General features: G+C 45.3%; 1 protein-coding gene across 2 annotated transcripts in view; it reads left to right on the top strand.

Annotated features, from left to right (window-relative positions):
* Positions 1 to 18,445, top strand: part of usp13 (ubiquitin specific peptidase 13) — a 200,413-nt gene that overhangs the window by 93,128 nt on the left and 88,840 nt on the right. For both annotated transcript variants that reach the window (XR_011593650.1, XM_070883495.1), the window contains exons 7-8: positions 5,888 to 5,982; positions 6,807 to 6,994. Coding sequence is in view for 1 of the 2 variants with exons in the window: in XM_070883495.1 (XP_070739596.1) it covers positions 5,888 to 5,982; positions 6,807 to 6,994 (283 nt within the window). In the remaining variant the exon portion in view is untranslated. The remainder of the gene's footprint in view (positions 1 to 5,887; positions 5,983 to 6,806; positions 6,995 to 18,445) is intronic.

The raw sequence follows: 18,445 nt of genomic DNA, 5'->3' as shown, positions 1-18,445 counted from the left end.
ATAGAGGCAGAGAGGTTGTTTCCACTGGTCGGGGAGACTAAAACTAGGGGGCACAGCCTCAAAATACGGGGGAGCCAATTTAAAACCGAGTTAAGAAGGAATTTCTTCTCCCAGAGGGTTGTGAATCTGTGGAATTCTCTGCCCAAGGAAGCAGTTGAGGCTAGCTCATTGAATGTATTCAAATCACAGATAGATAGATTTTTAACCAATAAGGGAATTAAGGGTTATGGGGAGTGGGCGGGTAAGTGGAGCTGAGTCCACGGCCAGATCAGCCATGAAATGTTTGAATGGCGGAGCAGGCTCGAGGGGCTAGATGGCCTACTCCTGTTCCTAATTCTTATGTTCTTATGTTCTTGTGTAACATAATAGCAAGACATATATCTAAGTTTGTCGATGACACAAAGATTGGTAAGTAGTGTAGACGGGAGCATAAAATTACAAAGAAACATTGATGGATTAAGTGAGTGAGCGAAACTGTGGCAGATGGAGTTCAACACAGTAAGTGTGAGGTCATCATTTTGGGCCGAAAAAGGATAGATCCTAGTATTATTTAAACGGTGAAAAGCTAGGAACAGTGGAGGCCTAAAGAGATTTAGGGGGCCCATGTACACAGATCACTAAAATGAACTAGTCATGGACAAAAGATAAATCAAAATTAGCCTTTAATAACTAGAGGACTAGAATATAAAGGGGGGGGTGGGGGGGGGTGGGGGGAAGTTTTACTACATCGATGCAAAGCCCTGGTTAGACCACATCTGGAGTACTCTGTACAGTCTGGGCACCGCACCTTAGAATGGAAATATTGGCCTTGGAAGGACTGCAACACAGGTTCACCAGAATGTTATCAAGACTCTGAGGGTTAGATTATGAAGAGAGATTACATAAACTAGGCTTGTATTCCTGGAATATAGAAGACTTTTAAGGGTCATTTGATTGAGGCATTTAAGATTTTGAAAGAAATTGATAGGGTAGTTAGAGTGCAACAACTTCTGCTGGTGAGAGAGTCGAGGACGAGGGGACATAACTTTAAAACCAGAGCCAGGTCATTCAGGAGAGATGTTGGGAAACACCTTCATGCAAAGGGTGATCGAGGTGTGGAACTCTCCCTCACCAAATGCATTAGATGCTAGCTCAATTAATAATTTTTAAATCTGAGATCAATAAATTTTTGCTAGACAAGGGTATAAAAGATATGGAGCCAAGGAAGGGGGTTGGAGTTAAGATGCAGATCAGCCATGATCTCGATCTCATTGAATGGCGGAACAGGCTCAAAGGCTGAATGGCCGACTCCTATTACTATGTTCCTTGGTTAATGGAGATCATTATAAATGTCAATGGTGCTTTCATACTCCCATTTTGTCATGCAAGATGCCTGTTGTATATCTGCTGTCTCCACACATGACATGACTTGTTTCTTCCCTTCTGTTATTACTACTCTGAGTGTCGTGAGCTGGTGTGCCACTGTTTAGCACCATATCTTCATACAATGGGAGCTCCTGATCTTGTCCCATTCATTCTGCTTGATTTGTACAACCTGTTAAGTCAAGGAGCATTACTGTAGATGGTCATAGAGAAGTTTGTCTGCGGCTCGATCCACCTGTCTGGGCACCTCAAAAATAAAATGCAACAAATGTATCAAACCTGCATCAGGGCAGATGCAGATGTGAATGTCAAGTTGGTAACAAACAACAATAATCATCAGAGCAGCAATAGGACAATGTCCTTTTTAGGTTCTATTTTCCTTCCTTTAATGCACTTTTAGGCTGAAATTTTGCCGGTGCTGAGAGGGCGGGTCTGTTGCCAAAATAGAAAAGATTGACACCAATCCGCCTCCATGTCAGTTTCCCAAGTGCCGGTCTGTACAGACCCGACACCAAACAGAGGGGGAGGCAATTGACATCATTAACAGCTTGTTAAAAGATGTTTTACCATGTACATAACAACATTTCTCCAGCTTTTTAACGAGGTCCACGGCGCTCAGGGATCACGTCAGGTAAGTAGGTTGGGTTTTCAATGAGTATACATTCTTCTGAATAGTTAAAAACTGCAAAAGTGGTATAAAAGCTACCACTTCACAGCTGTTCACTTTCCAATCTTAGAAGCTGGAGCCTTAAAGATTTGGAATACACTTTTGAACTTCATGCAGGTTGGAAGTGTTTGGAGTGTAAACTCTCTATCCACTGTCACCTCCTTGGAGCAACCCCTCTCACCATTATCAAATTGCTTCTGTCATCTCAACTTCAGCTGCCATCTATTCCAGCAACATCGTTGCCCTTGAGAAAATCTCACCTTGGTCCTCAATCCCAACAGGATCAGCCTCAACACCAGCAGCACCAGGCACACCAGCAGCACCAACATCAACGCCAGCCTTCTCCGCAATCACCTGATGCTGCTCAGAACACAGGGCATCAGCGCCTGACCATATTGCTGCCTGGGAGGCCATGGATGGCCTAATCATAGCCAGATTTACTTCAGTTGATGCTGTACCCTGGCTGCCACATGATGTGCCACAGCACACCAACAACATAAAACATCTCTGCAATGCCCAAGCCATTCCTTTCACACTTGTCACCATTGCACCGTTATGTCTCGGCATTCACTACAACTCACACAGCCACTTCCAAAGGTGCACACAAACCTGCCCAAGAAGGCAAAGTGTTGAAAATAAAGATTTCAATGTTTGACAACACATTAACAGAAAATTTACATGAACATTCACTAAAAGACCTAAGTCCCTTCCGTGTGTGTTAGTTGGTATGATTGGACAAGGATAAGGGTGTGTGAGAGGGTTGGCTAGTGAGATTGATAAGTGACAATGTGGATAGAGAGAGAGAGAGAGGTGCAAGGTAAGTTGGTGTGAGTAAGGATGTGTAGGGTAGGAAAGGCAGAGCGATGGGGATGTGATGAGTGTCACAACAGGATGAGGTTGAGTGTAGCTTTGCAGTAACATTTCATGATCTACTGAGATCATTGAAAGGTTTGTGCCACTGCAGCCAGCTCCTCCTGACGACATCCCTGCTTGTGCCCTCCTGTACAATGTGCAACCAGGCTGCGTTGGTGTCCTGGGGAGGTCTCTTTTTCTCATTGGAAGTGAAGAGCACCTCCCTGCGTGCTGAGACTTCATCCATAAGCATATGGAGGGAGTCATGGGAGAGCCTGGGTACAGCTGTGCACCTTTGTACAAACACTGACAGCACAACCGTCAAAATTAATGTGGACATAGAAACATAGAAAATAGGTGCAGGAGTAGGCCATTCGGCCCTTCTAGCCTGCACCGCCATTCAATGAGTTCATGGCTGAACATTCAACTTCAGTACCCCATTCCTGCTTTCTCGCCATACCCCTTGATCCCCCTAGTAGTAAGGACCTCATCTAACTCCTTTTTGAATATATTTAGTGAATTGGCCTCAACAACTTTCTGTGGTAGAGAATTCCACAGGTTCACCACTCTCTGGGTGAAGAAGTTTCTCCGCATCTCGGTCCTAAATGGCTTACCCCTTATCCTTAGACTGTGACCTCTGGTTCTGGACTTCCCCCAACATTGGGAACATTCTTCCTGCATCTAACCTGTCTAACCCCGTCAGAATTTTAAATGTTTCTATGAGATCCCCTCCCATTCTTCTGAACTCCAGTGAATACAAGCCCAGTTGATCCAGTCTTTCTTGATAGGTCAGTCCCGCCATCCCGGGAATCAGCCTGGTGAACCTTTGCTGCACTCCCTCAATAGCAAGAATGTCCTTCCTCAGGTTAGGAGACCAAAACTGTACACAATACTCCAGGTGTGGCCTCACCAATGCCCTGTACAACTGTAGCAACACCTCCCTGCCCCTGTACTCAAATCCCCTTGCTATGAAGGCCAACATGCCATTTGCTTTCTTAACCGCCTGCTGCACCTGCATGCCAACCTTCAATGACTGATGTACCACGACACCCAGGTCTCTTTGCACCTCCCCTTTTCCTAATCTGTCACCATTCAGATAATAGTCTGTCTCTCAGTTTTTACCACCAAAGTGGATAACCTCACATTTATCCACATTATACTTCATCTGCCATGCATTTGCCCACTCACCTAACCTATCCAAGTCGCTCTGCAGCCTCACAGCATCCTCCTCGCAGCTCACACTGCCACCCAACTTAGTGTCATCCGCAAATTTGGAGATACTACATTTAATCCCCTCATCTAAATCATTAATGTACAGTGTAAACAGCTGGGGCCCCAGCACAGAACCTTGCGGTACCCCACTAGTCACTGCCTGCCATTCTGAAAAGTACCCATTTACTCCTACTCTTTGCTTCCTGTCTGACAACCAGTTCTCAATCCATGTCAGCACACTACCCCCAATCCCATGTGCTCTAACTTTGCACATCAATCTCTTGTGTGGGACCTTGTCGAACGCCTTCTGATAGTCCAAATAAAGCACATCAACTGGTTCTCCCTTGTCCACTCTACTGGAAACATCCTCAAAAAATTCCAGAAGATTTGTCAAGCATGATTTCCCTTTCACAAATCCATGCTGACTTGGACCTATCATGTCACCTCTTTCCAAATGCACTGCTATGACATCCTTAATAATTGATTCCATCATTTTACCCACTACCGATGTCAGGCTGACCGGTCTATAATTCCCTGTTTTCTCTCTCCCTCCTTTTTTAAAAAGTGGGGTTACATTGGCTACCCTTCATTTGATAGGAACTGATCCAGAGTCAATGGAATGTTGGAAAATGACTGTCAATGCATCCACTATTTCCAAGGCCACCTCCTTAAGTACTCTGGGATGCAGTCCATCAGGCCCTGTGGATTTATCGGCCTTCAATCCCATCAATTTCCCCAACACAATTTCCCGGCTAATAAGGATTTCCCTCAGTTCCTCCTCCTTACTAGACCCCCCGACCCCTTTTATAACCGGAAGGTTGTTTGTGTCCTCCTTCGTGAATACCGAACCAAAGTACTTGTTCAATTGGTCCGCCATTTCTTTGTTCCCCGTTATGACTTCCCCTGATTCTGACTGCAGGGGATCTACGTTTATCTTTACTAACCTTTTTCTCTTTACATATCTATAGAAAGTTTTGCAATCCGTCTTAATGTTCCCTGCAAGCTTCTTCTCATACTCCATTTTCCCTGCCCTAATCAAACCCTTTGTCCTCCTCTGCTGAGTTCTAAATTTCTCCCAGTCCCCAGGTTCGCTGCTATTTCTGGCCAATTTGTATGCCACTTCCTTGGCTTTAATACTATCCCTGATTTCCCTTGATAGCCACGGTTGAGCCACTTTCCCTTTTTTATTTTTATGCCAGACAAGGATGTACAATTGTTGTAGTTCATCCATGCGGTCTCTAAATGTCTGCCATTGCCCATCCACAGTCAACCCCTTAAGTATCATTCGCCAATCCATCCCAGCCAATTCACGCCTCATACCTTCAAAGTTACCCTTCTTTAAGTTCTGCACCATGGTCTCTGAATTAACTGTTTCATTCTCCATCCTGATGTAGAATTCCACCATATTATGGTCACTCTTCCCCAAGGGGCCTCGCACAACGAGATTGCTAATTAATCCTCTCTTATTACACAACGAGATTGCTAATTAATCCCCCCTCATTAAAACTCAACAATGGGCAGATAAGAAAATTGGCAGATGACACGTCATCAAATGGCATCATCAGACCCGCTTCCTGTTAATTGGCCGGGAACCTCATTGGGCAGGCTTAACAAGCCCTATCAAGGTAATATCACTTCAACAGAGGAGGTTGGAACCCACAGCGGGCCAGGACCCATGCTACGGACGTCACCTGCTTCGTTCTCGATCTTGTAGGCGAAATCGTGACCTTTAGTGTTTGTAACCTGTAGTGTTATTGTAAAAGAATCATATTTATATTTTTGTTTACAATGCAGATGTATACTCATTTGATGAAGAGGAAGCAGTACTAAACACAAACATTGCAGAACACTTGATGCACTTTGGTATCGACATGCTGAAAATGCAAATGGTGGGTAAAAAATGTTACCGCTCACTCTTCATAAGGAAGCCTATGTGGTGCTTCCAATCAAGGACAAAATTACCGACCTGTCATTATTTTATTTACAGCAGCAAATAGTGGAAAAAAACAGATAAATTAGCTCTTATTTACTGGAATAAACATATTGAAACAATAAAAATTGCACTAGGTAAAAGCCACCTTTTGGTGAGTGTTAAAATGGTAATCTGGAGATGTAACGGTGCCATGTTCCCACCACCCTGTGCTGGAGTAAACAGGGAGGTTGAGATGACAAAAAGACATGATTATCACCAAACCAGTTGCTACCCTTCAGCTTTCATCCTGATCACAGTTAAAGTGACTTACTTTGCACTGCTTATTAAAGGGAACCTCTAGATTTTCTGGCCATTGGTTACGAATTTTACCCCAAAACACTGCACATGCACGGATATATCGCACAGGAACACAGCATGTTGGCACAGAAGTATTTTAAACCTTTTCTATATATTTTTTAAGTAGCTTATAAAAATTGCTTTGATTATAGCATTAGAAGGAGGGCTTAAGGCTGGTGGCAACCATATTGTTCTTGTTAGCCACTGACATGTTTGTTCTTTACCTCTAACCAATATGAACACAGTGATTTCATCAGCAGGGAGGGAAGTTGGAGCAAATAGTCACTTTAGAATACAGCTCCGTAGCATAGACAAGGTATTAGGCCTCCATTGTAAAAATTGTATCTGTAAAACATCAGCCGTGTAAGGGTTAATTTAAGTGGATCGGATAAGGATTTGTGAAAGTGTATTATCAGATAATTGTTTATCACATCTGTTTGACAGTCAGAAAATATTAATCCATTCAATGATATGAAGCCACGAATCAGTGAGTGGGAGGTGGTCCAGGAATCCGGTATGAAGTTGAAGCCAATATATGGCTCTGGATACACTGGCATCAAGAATCTAGGAAACAGCTGCTACCTCAGCTCTGTCATGCAGATAATCTTCAGTATCCCTGACTTTCAGAGAAGGTGAGTTTTACACAGAAGTTTGTCTTGCACATGAGCACAATGATGTTTAGAGAAGCATATTTTGGGGCTTTCATTTTATGTAATTTGTTCATTGCAAGATATTCCCTGACACCACATCTCCAATCTCCCCTTTCTCTCGATTCCTTGATCACACTGCTGCCTCCCAAATCCATGCCCGTCTTGCCCGGAACTCCATGTTTGAATCCCTCAAATCCGGTTTCCGCCCCTGCCGCAGTACCAAAATGTCCCTTATCATAAGGACATAAGAAATACGAGCAAGAGTAGGCCCCTCGAGCCTGCTCCACCATTTAATACGATCTTGGCTGATCCGATCATGGACTCGGGTCCACTTTCCTGCCCACTCCCCATAACCCCTTATTCCCTTACCGGTTAAGAAACTGTCTATCTCTGTCTTAAACTTATTCAATGTCCCAGCTTCCACAGCTCTCTGAGGCAACGGATTCCACAGATCCACAACCCTCTGAGAAAATAAATTTCACCTCATTTCCATTTTAAATGGGCGGCCCCTTATTCCAAGATTATGCACCCTAGTTCTAGTCTCCCCCATCAGTGGAAACATTCTCTCTGCATCCACCTTGTCAAGCCCCCTCGTGCGTTTCGATAAGATCACCTCTCACTTTTCTGAATTCCAAGGAGTAGAGGCCCAATCTACTCAACCTTTCCTCATAAGTTAACCTCCTCATCTCTGGAATCAACCTGGTGAACCTTCTCTGAACTGTCTCCAAAGCAAGTATGTCCTTTCGTAAGTATGGAAACCAAAACTGCACACAGTATTCCAGGTGTGGCCTCACCAATACCCTGTATAACTGTAGCAAGACTTCCCTGTTTTTATACTCCATCCCCTTTGCAATAAAGGCCAAGATTCCATTTGCCTTCCTGATCACTTGCTGTACCTGCATACTAACCTTTTGTGTTACATGCACAAGTACCCCCAGGTCCCGCTGTACTGCAGCACTTTGCAATCTTTCTCCATTTAAATAATAATTTGCTCTTTGATTTTTTTCTGCCAAAGTAAGGATTTCACACTTTCCAACATTACACTCCATCTGCCAAACTTTTGCCCACTCACTCAGCCTGTCTATGTCCTTTTGCAGATTTTTTGTGTCCTCCTCACACATTGCATTTCCTCTCATCTTTGTATCGTCAGCAAACTTGGCTACGTTACACTCAGTCCCTTCTTCCAAGTTGTTAATGTAGATTGTAAATAGTTGGGATCCCAGCACTGATCCCTGCGGCACCCCACTAGTTACTGATTGCCAACCCGAGAATGAACCATTTAGCCCGACTCTCTGTTCGTTAACCAATCCTCTATCTATGCTAATATATTACCCCCAACCCCGTGAACTTTTATCTTGTGCAGTAACCTTTTATGTGACGCCTTGTCAAATGCCTTCTGGAAGTCCAAATAGACCACATCAAAGTCACATATGATATCCTATTTAACACTGATCATGGTAATCTATCCCGCCTCATCCTTCTTGACTTGTCTGCAGCCTTCAACATGGTTGACCACATCATCTTCCTGCAATACCTCTCCTCTGTCGTTCAGCTGGGTGGGACTGCACTCATCTATTTCAATTTTTATCTATCCAATCGTAACCAGAGAATCACTAACAGTGGCTTTTATACTGCTCCCACACCATTACCTCTGGAGTCCCCCAAGGATCTATTCTATTTCTCATCTACCTGCTGCCCATCAGTGACATCATCCAAAAATACATCAGTTTCCACATGTACGCTGACAACGTGCAGTTCTACCTCACCACCACCTCTCTCAACCCTTCCACCGTCTCTAATTTGTCACACTGCTTGTCCGACGACCAGAAATTTCCTCGAACTAAATATTGGGAAGATCAAAGCCATTGTCATTAGTCCCTGCCACAATCTCCGTTCCCAAGCCACCGACTTCGTTGCTCTCCCTGGCAGCTGTCTGAGGTTGAACCAAACTGTTCACAACCTTGGTGCCGTATTTGACTCCGAAATGAGCTTCCGACCACACATCCGTGCCATCACCAAGTCCACCTCCATAACATTGCCCAACTTCACATCTGCTGCTGAAATCCTCATCTGTGCCTTTATTACTTCTAGACTTGACTATTCCAGTGCTCTCCTGGCCAGCCTCCCATCTTCCACCCTCCATAAACGAGCTCATCCAAAACTCTGCTGCCCATATCCTAACTTGCACCAAGCCCCATTCACCCAACACCCCTGTGCTTGCTGACCTAAACTGGCACCTGGTCTGGCAACACTTCAATTTTAAAATTCTAACCCTTGTTTTCAAATCCCTCTATGACCTAGCCACTTCCTATTTCAATAACCTCCTGCAGGCCTACAAATCTCCAAGATCTCAGTGCTCCTCCAATTCTGGCCTCTTGTGCATCCCCCCTTTTAATTGTTCCACCATTGATGGCCGTGCTTTCAGCTGTCTGGGCCCTAACGTCTGGAATTTCTTCCCTAAACCTTTCGGCCTCTCTCCCTCTCTCTCTTCCTTTAAGATGCTCCTTAAAACCTATCTCTTTGATCTAGCTTTTGGTCATCTGGCTTAATATCTGTTTATGTGGCTTGGTGTCAAATTTTGTTAATGCTCCTGTGAAGCATCTTGGGATGTTTTACTATGTGCTGGGTGCTATATAAATGCAATTAGTTGTTGTTTTATATCTACCAGACCATTAGCCCTCTATTTTAAATAGGATAGGCATATAGTTTGCTCCAAGACAGCAACCAAAAGGTGCTTTGTACCAGATAAGCGTGTATTACCCTTTTTTTCTTTGTTTCCCTCAGCAAGAAGATACTGTAGTTTTTTGTAAATGTCTCCCTATTTCATGGCACTAAGCATTAGTACTAATGGTGAGAATCACCCTTCTCTTCTCTTAACAAGCCCGGATTCAACAGACGGATACCTTGGATAAGTTTCAATTACTTTAATTTCAACACGTAAAGGGGGAGCATCTCACTTCTCAGCCGCCTGAGAGAGGATCTCCAACGAGCTGTTCAAATTAGCACATGGGTGTCCTCGTGGACAGACTTTAACAGTGACGTGATTGGTTGTACCAATGCATGATCAACTACCTGTTTGTTCCCTTCTTCCAAGTGTCACTCGCCTTTTATTATATTGCTCCCTTGAGCCCGAGGTCAACGAGTAGTCATCTTGTGTACGTGCAGTTTTAAGCATACCTTCAATGAGCGGTCATCTTGTGGCTCTATGTGTATGTGTAGTTTTAAGCATACCTTTTGTTTAGTCAGCTCAGGGCCTCCATAAGAGCCATATAACATGTTTGAGAATCAATCTTGCTCTTGCAATCTCCCCTTTTGGCCCTTGGCTACATACCCCAAGCTGGGCCAATGTGTTGTCCCCTCATTATTTCATCCAAAGTGGAAGTGATATTGTCAGCTTAATCCGTCCGTCTGGGTGGCCAAGCCCTTACTTTCGGATGGCTTCTCATAGCTCTTTCCCTTTACACACCATTTACCTGTTTTACAGATTTTTCCTTAGATAATAAAGGTTTAGTTTCTTCAAAGACCTTTATGGGGGCCTGAGCTATGGCTTTCCTCGCCCATCGTTTACATCTCCAACATAATTCAATCAACAATACCATTAAAACCACACATTGCACAATCACCAATACATGGGATATTATTCTTATCCAGGGGTGCACCTGCACGTTTAGTCCAAAGTTCCAAAGCCTCTCATACCAGGGTTGGTTTGCCAACATTTCTTTAGTGTCCTTCTGGAGTTTGTCGACCTTCTTCATCAGGATGATGTACTTCTGCCGTTGTTCATGGATGCCCTGTTCCAACTTAGTTTGTTCTTCACTAAGTCTGTGTATATGTCGTCCTTGTGGTTCCTCGAAACCTTTATACCCTGCTTTGATAGTGTCCACCGCCGTCCCATTGACGGACTCTCCTTTCAATTCCAAATATATGATATAGCCTTGAATATTGATGACTTCTTTTGGCGCAAAACAGAAGTTGGTGGTCGTGATAGGGCAGTGGGTAACTCCCCCCAGCGTCATGTTGACCGTCTTGGTGCTCACACACCATCCTCCCTTTCCTTGTGAGGCTGCGGTCGTTTCGGAGTCCAAAGTCAGTGACACAACACACATCCTTCTGTGAGGCCATATCCACAGTCGTTATTGAGGTCTGGGTGCTCGCGGCATAAAACAACTTGATTATTCTTATTACAATCTTTAATATAGACACCATTGGTATTGTTCCCCTTTTTAATTATGTACTGGTGCAATTTGTGATACCGCACACGGGTCTGATTTCTTATTTCTCCTATATTGCTTACTTGGTACAATATGTTTCCCTTTGTCACGTCGTATTGTGGTATTGATAACACAAACCCTATTATATTCTGATGTCCGGTTACACACCTGTTCTTAGGGACCCAGGCATGGCTATTCTTCCGGACCTCACAGGCTTGGGTATCATTCTTGTCCAATGTCCATTCAGCAAATACATCATTGGTTATCCAATCCGGCACCTCCCCATTCTGGAGTTGTTCTAGGTTATGTTCTACCGCATTGAGCATCCAAGCCCCATATCCTGCATAACTTATCTCTGCCGCCATTCTTTTACTCATAGCTTGTTCAGCCTGGTTTACCAAATTTATCGTTTTTGCATAGTCCCGCAATGTATGGGCAACTGGTAGCAGTTCCCATTCCGCCCCGTCCTCTAGCTGGGCCTGCATTTTGTCGTTATCATCTCCCCTTTCCAGCAGTCCTTTTAAGGTCTGTGTGAGGGTGACAACTTGCTCTTCTATTGTTTGAAGATCAATTGTATTAACTGTTGCAACGCCCACCGTGTATCCTGCGCCCACCAGTTCTAATATTCCCCTCTTTCTCCTCCTGCCTTTCCCGTATTTGTTCGGCTTTTTTACACTGAACTTCATAATATTGGATTCAGGCCCCTCAAGGGCTCTTGGTGTTAGGTTTTTATATAAGCTTATAGTTTTCTTACCGTAAAACAGTGGGATAGTTATATCCATTAGGTTTAACAATACCGTAATTACCCTTTGGCGTACCCCGAAGTGGATTTTGTCTTTAGTTCTTTTTATTACTAATACTCCGCTTGCTCCCTGTGTCATGTTTGGGCATCCTGGGAGTTCTGGGGTCGTTGTGGTTGGGGCTATTGTGGTGGTTGGGATCTCTATCTTACACATGAACATTTCCCACAAGGAACAATGACTGCATTGTGATTAATTAATGGGCATGGGGATAGTCATCTCTGCCTCTCTGGTGAGGTTACATTTTACCCACACACACTTGTGTGGATTTCCTTGGTCTGAGTTATTCATGCATGTTCATGATTGGTTGTGCCATGAGTGTCCCTTATCCAGGCTTGTCAATTCCACTTCAAGTCGCCCCCTTATGCATTTTCCGCAAAAGATTGAGTTTGTAGTGGAAATATATCCTTGATAGCCATCTGGGCAACTTACTGCTGGGCCGTGGTATAAGATGGGGTTACCCAGTATTCCTCCGACTAGGACTAAGATTCTGCAAAACAACAAGTTTTCCTGGTCGTCACCAGTCAGTTAAGGTCTCATGTTACACATAACATTTTAACTGTGTCTAATGTTTCCACCGTCCGGTTCTGCCTATCGTCTCACACACACACGTGTCGCTTACCATTATTACCTGGTGAGGGCCTGTCAATTTTGGTGAGAATCCTGGCTTTTCGGGGTTTATTTTTACCATTACCTTGCTCCCAACCTGTGGTATCTGAACCTTTTGTTCCTTGGTGCCAGTTTCCTTGATCACTTGCTGATCCCTGGCGTGTGCCTTCAGATTGTGTAATTGTTCACATAATTCCATCACAAATCTTCTTACTCGGTCCCGCTAGGGTCAGACGTCATCACTCCCTGTCACTGGAACCTCAGGTAATCTCATTGCCCTTCTTGTCATTAGTTCGCAAGTCGTGAGTCTAGTGCTCCGGTTTGGGGTCGCCCTTAACTTAATTAAAATCTGGGGCAGCATATCTACCCATCCCTTTATTGTCTCGTCGATCACCTTGGCCAATGCATTCTTCAGGGTTGTATTCGTTCGTTCTACTAAGCCGGATGATAGGAGATATGGAATTTCTGCCTGATTCCTAGTAGGGCGCATGCTTGTTTCATTATTTTACCCGTGACGTGTGTACCCTGATCTGAATCTATCTGTAGGGGCATTCCCCACCTAGGTATAATTTCTTCTGCTAATATTTTAGCCACCGTCTCAGCTGAGCAATTTCTAGTTGCGAATGCTTCTACCCATTTTATAAATTGATCTATTATAACCAAACAGTACGTTTTTCCCTGGTGATTGGGCCCGTGAAGTTTATCTGCAGGTTTTCCCATGGTCCCTTTGGCCGGGGTTGGTGTCCAATTCTGACCGTTATTTTTGCACCTGGGTTATGCTTTGTGCATGTTAAACACTTCCTACAATAATTTTCTATATCTCTTCCCATTTCCTTCCACCATCAGCATCGGGACATTGAACTCGTCATGCTGGTCTTACCTGTATGTGCATACCTGTGGTATATACTCAATAGGTTTTGTCGTATGCACTCTGGGGCTACCACATTACAATCTTTCCTCCAGATGCCTTGTTTAGCTCCCTGTCTTTTTCATTCATCTTTTTCCTGCTGTAGGGTTGCCTCCTGTACTTTAAACACATTTACTTCTTCCGGCCCAAGCGCACAGGTGCTTATTTTAGCCCGTAGGCCCCCTGCTTCTGCCGCTCACTTAGCTGCCTCATCCGCCCATGCATTCCCATGCTGATGTCTGTCAGTGATTTTCTTATGGAGCTTTGATCTTTATTATTGCACGTTCCTGGGGCTGGAGGGAAGCCTTTACCAGTTCCTTAACTATGTTCTCATGCCGAATTGGTCCTCCCCCCGATGTCATAGCCTCGGCGACTCCAGGCTACCATATAATCGTGAACCGCCCCAAACGCATATCGGCTGTCTGTATATTTATTTACCCTTTTACCTTTTGCCTGTTTGAGGGCTACAGTTAGGGCGACTAATTCGGCCACTTGGGTCGAGAGGCTCCCTTCTAACTGCCCTACTCCCCGTGTTTGCCCTTCATCTACTACCGACCACCCTGTTCAGGGCGTTCCCTCAATGTACCGACAGGACCCGTCTATGTAAAGGTCCATGTCTGCTCCCTCAAGTGGCTCTTCCTTTATCGAGCTACTTTGCCCTGCCCCCTCTATCGGGTTGCATTCATGATCCTGGTCTTCTGTAATAATCCATCCTGCAGGGTTGTTACCGCTAGCTTTTACTATCGTTACTGTGCCGCTCGGGGATATTAGTACCACCTCCCACGTCGCCCTTGTGTCTGACACTGTTCTCAGTCTCACCGTGTTTAGTAGCTCTACCAGGGTATGTTGCTTATGTAGGTTAATTTGTCCTGACATTACTACGGGTTCACTAATTCTGACTGCCCAGGCTGCGCAGTTGAGAGCAGCTACACATCTAGATAATCCTGCAGTTACAGGTTGTTGCTTAGTGGTGTAATACGCCACTGGTCGTTGCCTGTCCCCATGTTGCTCAGTCACCACTGCATTATAATGGTTTTTGCTGTGGTGATTATAAATGTGGAAGGCCTTATTCCGGTCCAGTAGTCCCAGGGCAGGGGCGCTCATAAGGGCCTGTTTCAGCTGTTGAAATGCTGCTTCTTGTTCGGAGCCCCAGTCTACCGGCTCTTGGGAGAGCTTTCCCCCTTTTACCAAATCTTGTATGGGCTGAGCCATTTCTGCATATCCTGGGATAAAGTTCCGATAGTAATTAAACAGTCCTAATACCTGCCTGACTCCCTTTACGGTCCCTGGCTTTGGCATCGTCCTAATGGCCTCCTTCCTATCCTCGGGCATCTGCCTTTTCCCTTGTGTTACTACGTACCCTAGATACGTGACTTGGCCCTTCCCTATCTGGGCCTTTTTTGGGTTAGCTTTCAGCCCTGCCTGTTGTAGGGCCCCAAGCATCGTGGTCAATGCCAGCACCTGTTGTTTTTCCGTAGTGGACGCTATAAGAATGTCGTCCACATATTGCAAGAGGGTACTTCCTTCCCCTACATCTATTAGCTCCAGGACTCCAGCCAGCGTCCGATGGAATATACTCTGGCTGTTATAGAATCCTTGGGGCACTCTAGTCCATGTATACTGCTTTCCTCTTAGTGAAGGCGAACTTCCCTTGTGACTCCTCGGTCTAACGGTATGACTCAAAATCCATTTGCTATATCCAGTACGGTGAATATTTTATGTTCTGGGCCCAGGCCATTGAAAATCGTTGTCGGGCTGGCCACTATTGGGTGCTCCCGGGGTGTAACTTTATTTAAAGCGATATAATCTATAGTGAGCCTATATGAGGCATCTGGTTTCTTTACTGGCCATACTGGTGAGTTGGTCATAGCTATTGTTTGTCTCACCATTCCTTGCCTTTCCAATTCTTTCACTATCTGAAGGACAACTGCTTCAGCATTGGGCTTCAGCGGGTATCGCCGGTGGGCTTTATGTTCTGGGCCTGGGATCTTGACTGGCTCGGGCCCTACCAACCCACAGTCCTGTTTGTGTTAGGCCCATAGGGCAGGGTATAACTGACATATACTTCCCCAGGCGCCCTTTGTTTCCCACTCGGGATCTATTGGACGGATCCCAGCCACCCTCTGCTGCTGATGTCCCGGTTGGTTAAATTTACACTGCATTTCGTGCTTGTCTCCGCAGACTACTCGGTTACGCTTGGGGTCTATTAGTACCCCTATTTCCCTTAATGTTTCATTTCCTAATATGGTGCCTTCGGGATTGGGGCAGCACCAAAACTGGGTGGGTAGTATTATCCCCTGTACTTCCAATAGTACAATTTCACTTAAAGTTGCCTTTCTGTTCCCTCCTCCCACTCCTTGTATACTGATCGTTTCTGTGGTAAGGGGCAAGTCTAGATTAGTTATGGATATTGACGCTCCCATGTCTATCAGCATCTCGCACTGCTGGCCCCCTAACACTGCGCTAACAAACATTCTTGGGTCCTCTCTTTGTGGTCCCACATCTTCACCAGGGGCCGGTAACCGCTATTGAGTGGCTGCCAACTGTAGCATACTTCTGATGTCCTCATTAGAAAGCATCTCTTGCAGAGGGTGGGGGATGGCTGCAGAATCCGTTGAACTTCTCTAAGGAGCGATGCCACTTCTCCCCTGGTTAGGGGTGGTTCTCCTCCTGGGACTCCTAATCTGTCCGGGTCCCTGTCCTTCCACCCCTCCCCACTTAACCCAGCATTTCCTCGCTGTATGGCCTTGTCTGTCACAGATCTGGCACTTCGGCCTTGATTGTCCACCCCTCCCTTGAGCCCCTTTTTTCTGCTGGCACTCTCTACTAAAGTGGCCTTCTTTTCCACAATTAAAACAAGTCAAGGGGGCTGTACGTCGTTTTCCTTCCTTACTTGTTCCTTCTGCAGCTGCTGCCACTGCGGCCACGTACGCTTCTACCGCGGCTACTTTCCTTTTCTGAGTAGCATCCAGCTCAGACGCCCATTTGGACAAGTCGTCATAGTTTTGCATTGTAACTAGCCCTGTTTTTAATACATCTTGGTGTGCAGTACTCAACCCATCTTTGTCTATTTTTAGGAATGCTTGATTATCCCTGGTGGGGTTCAGTATTCCCGAATACGCTTGGAAGCTCAACCATTTCCACTCTGCATAGTCAAGTGTGGATTCCCCCTTGTGTTGGGCGACCCCCATGATTATTCCTCAGTTTATGCTACCCGAGTTACATCTGCTTTAAACGCCTGATATTCTGCCTCCGACTGCGCAACGGTGGGGGGCTATCATCGCACACCAAGTGCCAACTGTTGCCACATTTCTTCAGTCATTTTTTCTCTTACTAATGCTTTCACATCTCGGTTGTGAAGGCTGTGGCATATTCTTATTTCCCATATTTTCTGCCAAATCTCTTCAATACTTCGTCTCCTCTCTAACTTGGGTAACATTTGTAATAAATTCAATGTGCCCCCGGGTGTCAGTGACACATAGGTGTTTTTTATCCGCGGCACGACGGCGGGTATTGCGGATGCGCCCGGGTTGCCTCCGGCAACCGGTACCGCTGGGACAGCTGGGGTGCCAGGTACAGATTCTACCTTGATCGGGGCTACCCATACCTTCTGGTATGGGGGAGGCCCGCCTTCTCTTCCCCAATCGTCATAGTCTGGATTATATTTGCAAGCCTCATCAGCCAACTCATCCCACTCTGGTCCCCCACTATTCTCGATTTCTTCACTTAAAAGTTCCAGTGGGGGATATATTTGTACCGGTGCAGGCAGTGGGGTAGATGGCACTGTAGGTCGCCCAGTTACTGCTGCACATTTTGTACCATTCCTACTGCTTACTTCCGCCTCTTCCATCTTTTTTTAATTTTGGCTTTTAATTCCTGTATTATCTGATCCTTTCTTTCCATCTCTTTATTTTGTTCCCGATAGCAGGCTAATACTACCATATGAGCCCGGTCCCCTTTATTTCTGGCTGGCACTCCCACCACTTTGCCGGCTTCTCCAGTGGGTCATCTGGTTGCCATCCCTTTTTCTTCATTCCCTCAATTAGTTTCATGTTTTTATCTGCTAGCATTTTCCCTATAGATCCCTTGGTTCCCCAGTCATATTCGCCGGCCATTTCTAAGATCGCTAAGGGGCTACCTTTCCCTTAGTGGGCTACTCTTGTACCGATACTTGTTCGTTAGTACCACGCCCCGGTTGATCGCGTTAGAACCTACTCATATCCCAAGCCATCCTTATTCCTTGGTCTCCGTCCTCTCCGTGGCTCATTTATTTATTCTTTCTACAGATTTCCTCCTTTTCCATAAACAGTGTAACAGCTCTAACTTGTGGCTGGTATTTAAAACTTTTTCACCCCAACAGCTGCCACATCGTTTCGGGTCAGCGAGTCTGTATCCTGCCGACTACGCCAGTTGATGGGGAGAATCGCCCTCCTCCTCTCTTAACAAGCCCGGATTTAACAGACGGATACCTTGGATAAGTTTCAATTCCAACACGTGAAGGGGGAGCATCTCACTTCTCAGCTGCCCGAGAGAGAATCTCCAACGAGCTGTTCAAATTGCACCTTAATTATACAGGGTTTAGCACATGGGTGTCCTCATGGACAGACCTTAACAGTGACGTGATTGGTTGTACCAACGCATGATCAACTACCTGTTTGTTCCCTTCTTCCAAGTGTCACTCGCCTTATATTGCTCCCTTGAGCCCGAGGTCAATGAGTGGTCATCTTGTGTACGTGCAGTTTTAAGCATGCCTTCAATGAGTGGTCATCTTGTGGTTCTGAGCATATGTGTAGTTTTAATCATACCTTTTGTTTAGCCAGCTCAGAGCCTCCATAATAGGCAGATAACATCTTTGATAATCAATCATGCTCTTGCAGTACCGAAACACTATTTACCACCATGCTGT

Source organism: Pristiophorus japonicus, chromosome 6 (genome assembly GCF_044704955.1).
Source record: "Pristiophorus japonicus isolate sPriJap1 chromosome 6, sPriJap1.hap1, whole genome shotgun sequence".
Lineage (NCBI taxonomy): Eukaryota > Metazoa > Chordata > Chondrichthyes > Pristiophoridae > Pristiophorus > Pristiophorus japonicus.
The sequence above is the reverse complement of the archived record's forward strand: the minus strand, read 5'-3'. Positions and strand labels throughout refer to the sequence as shown.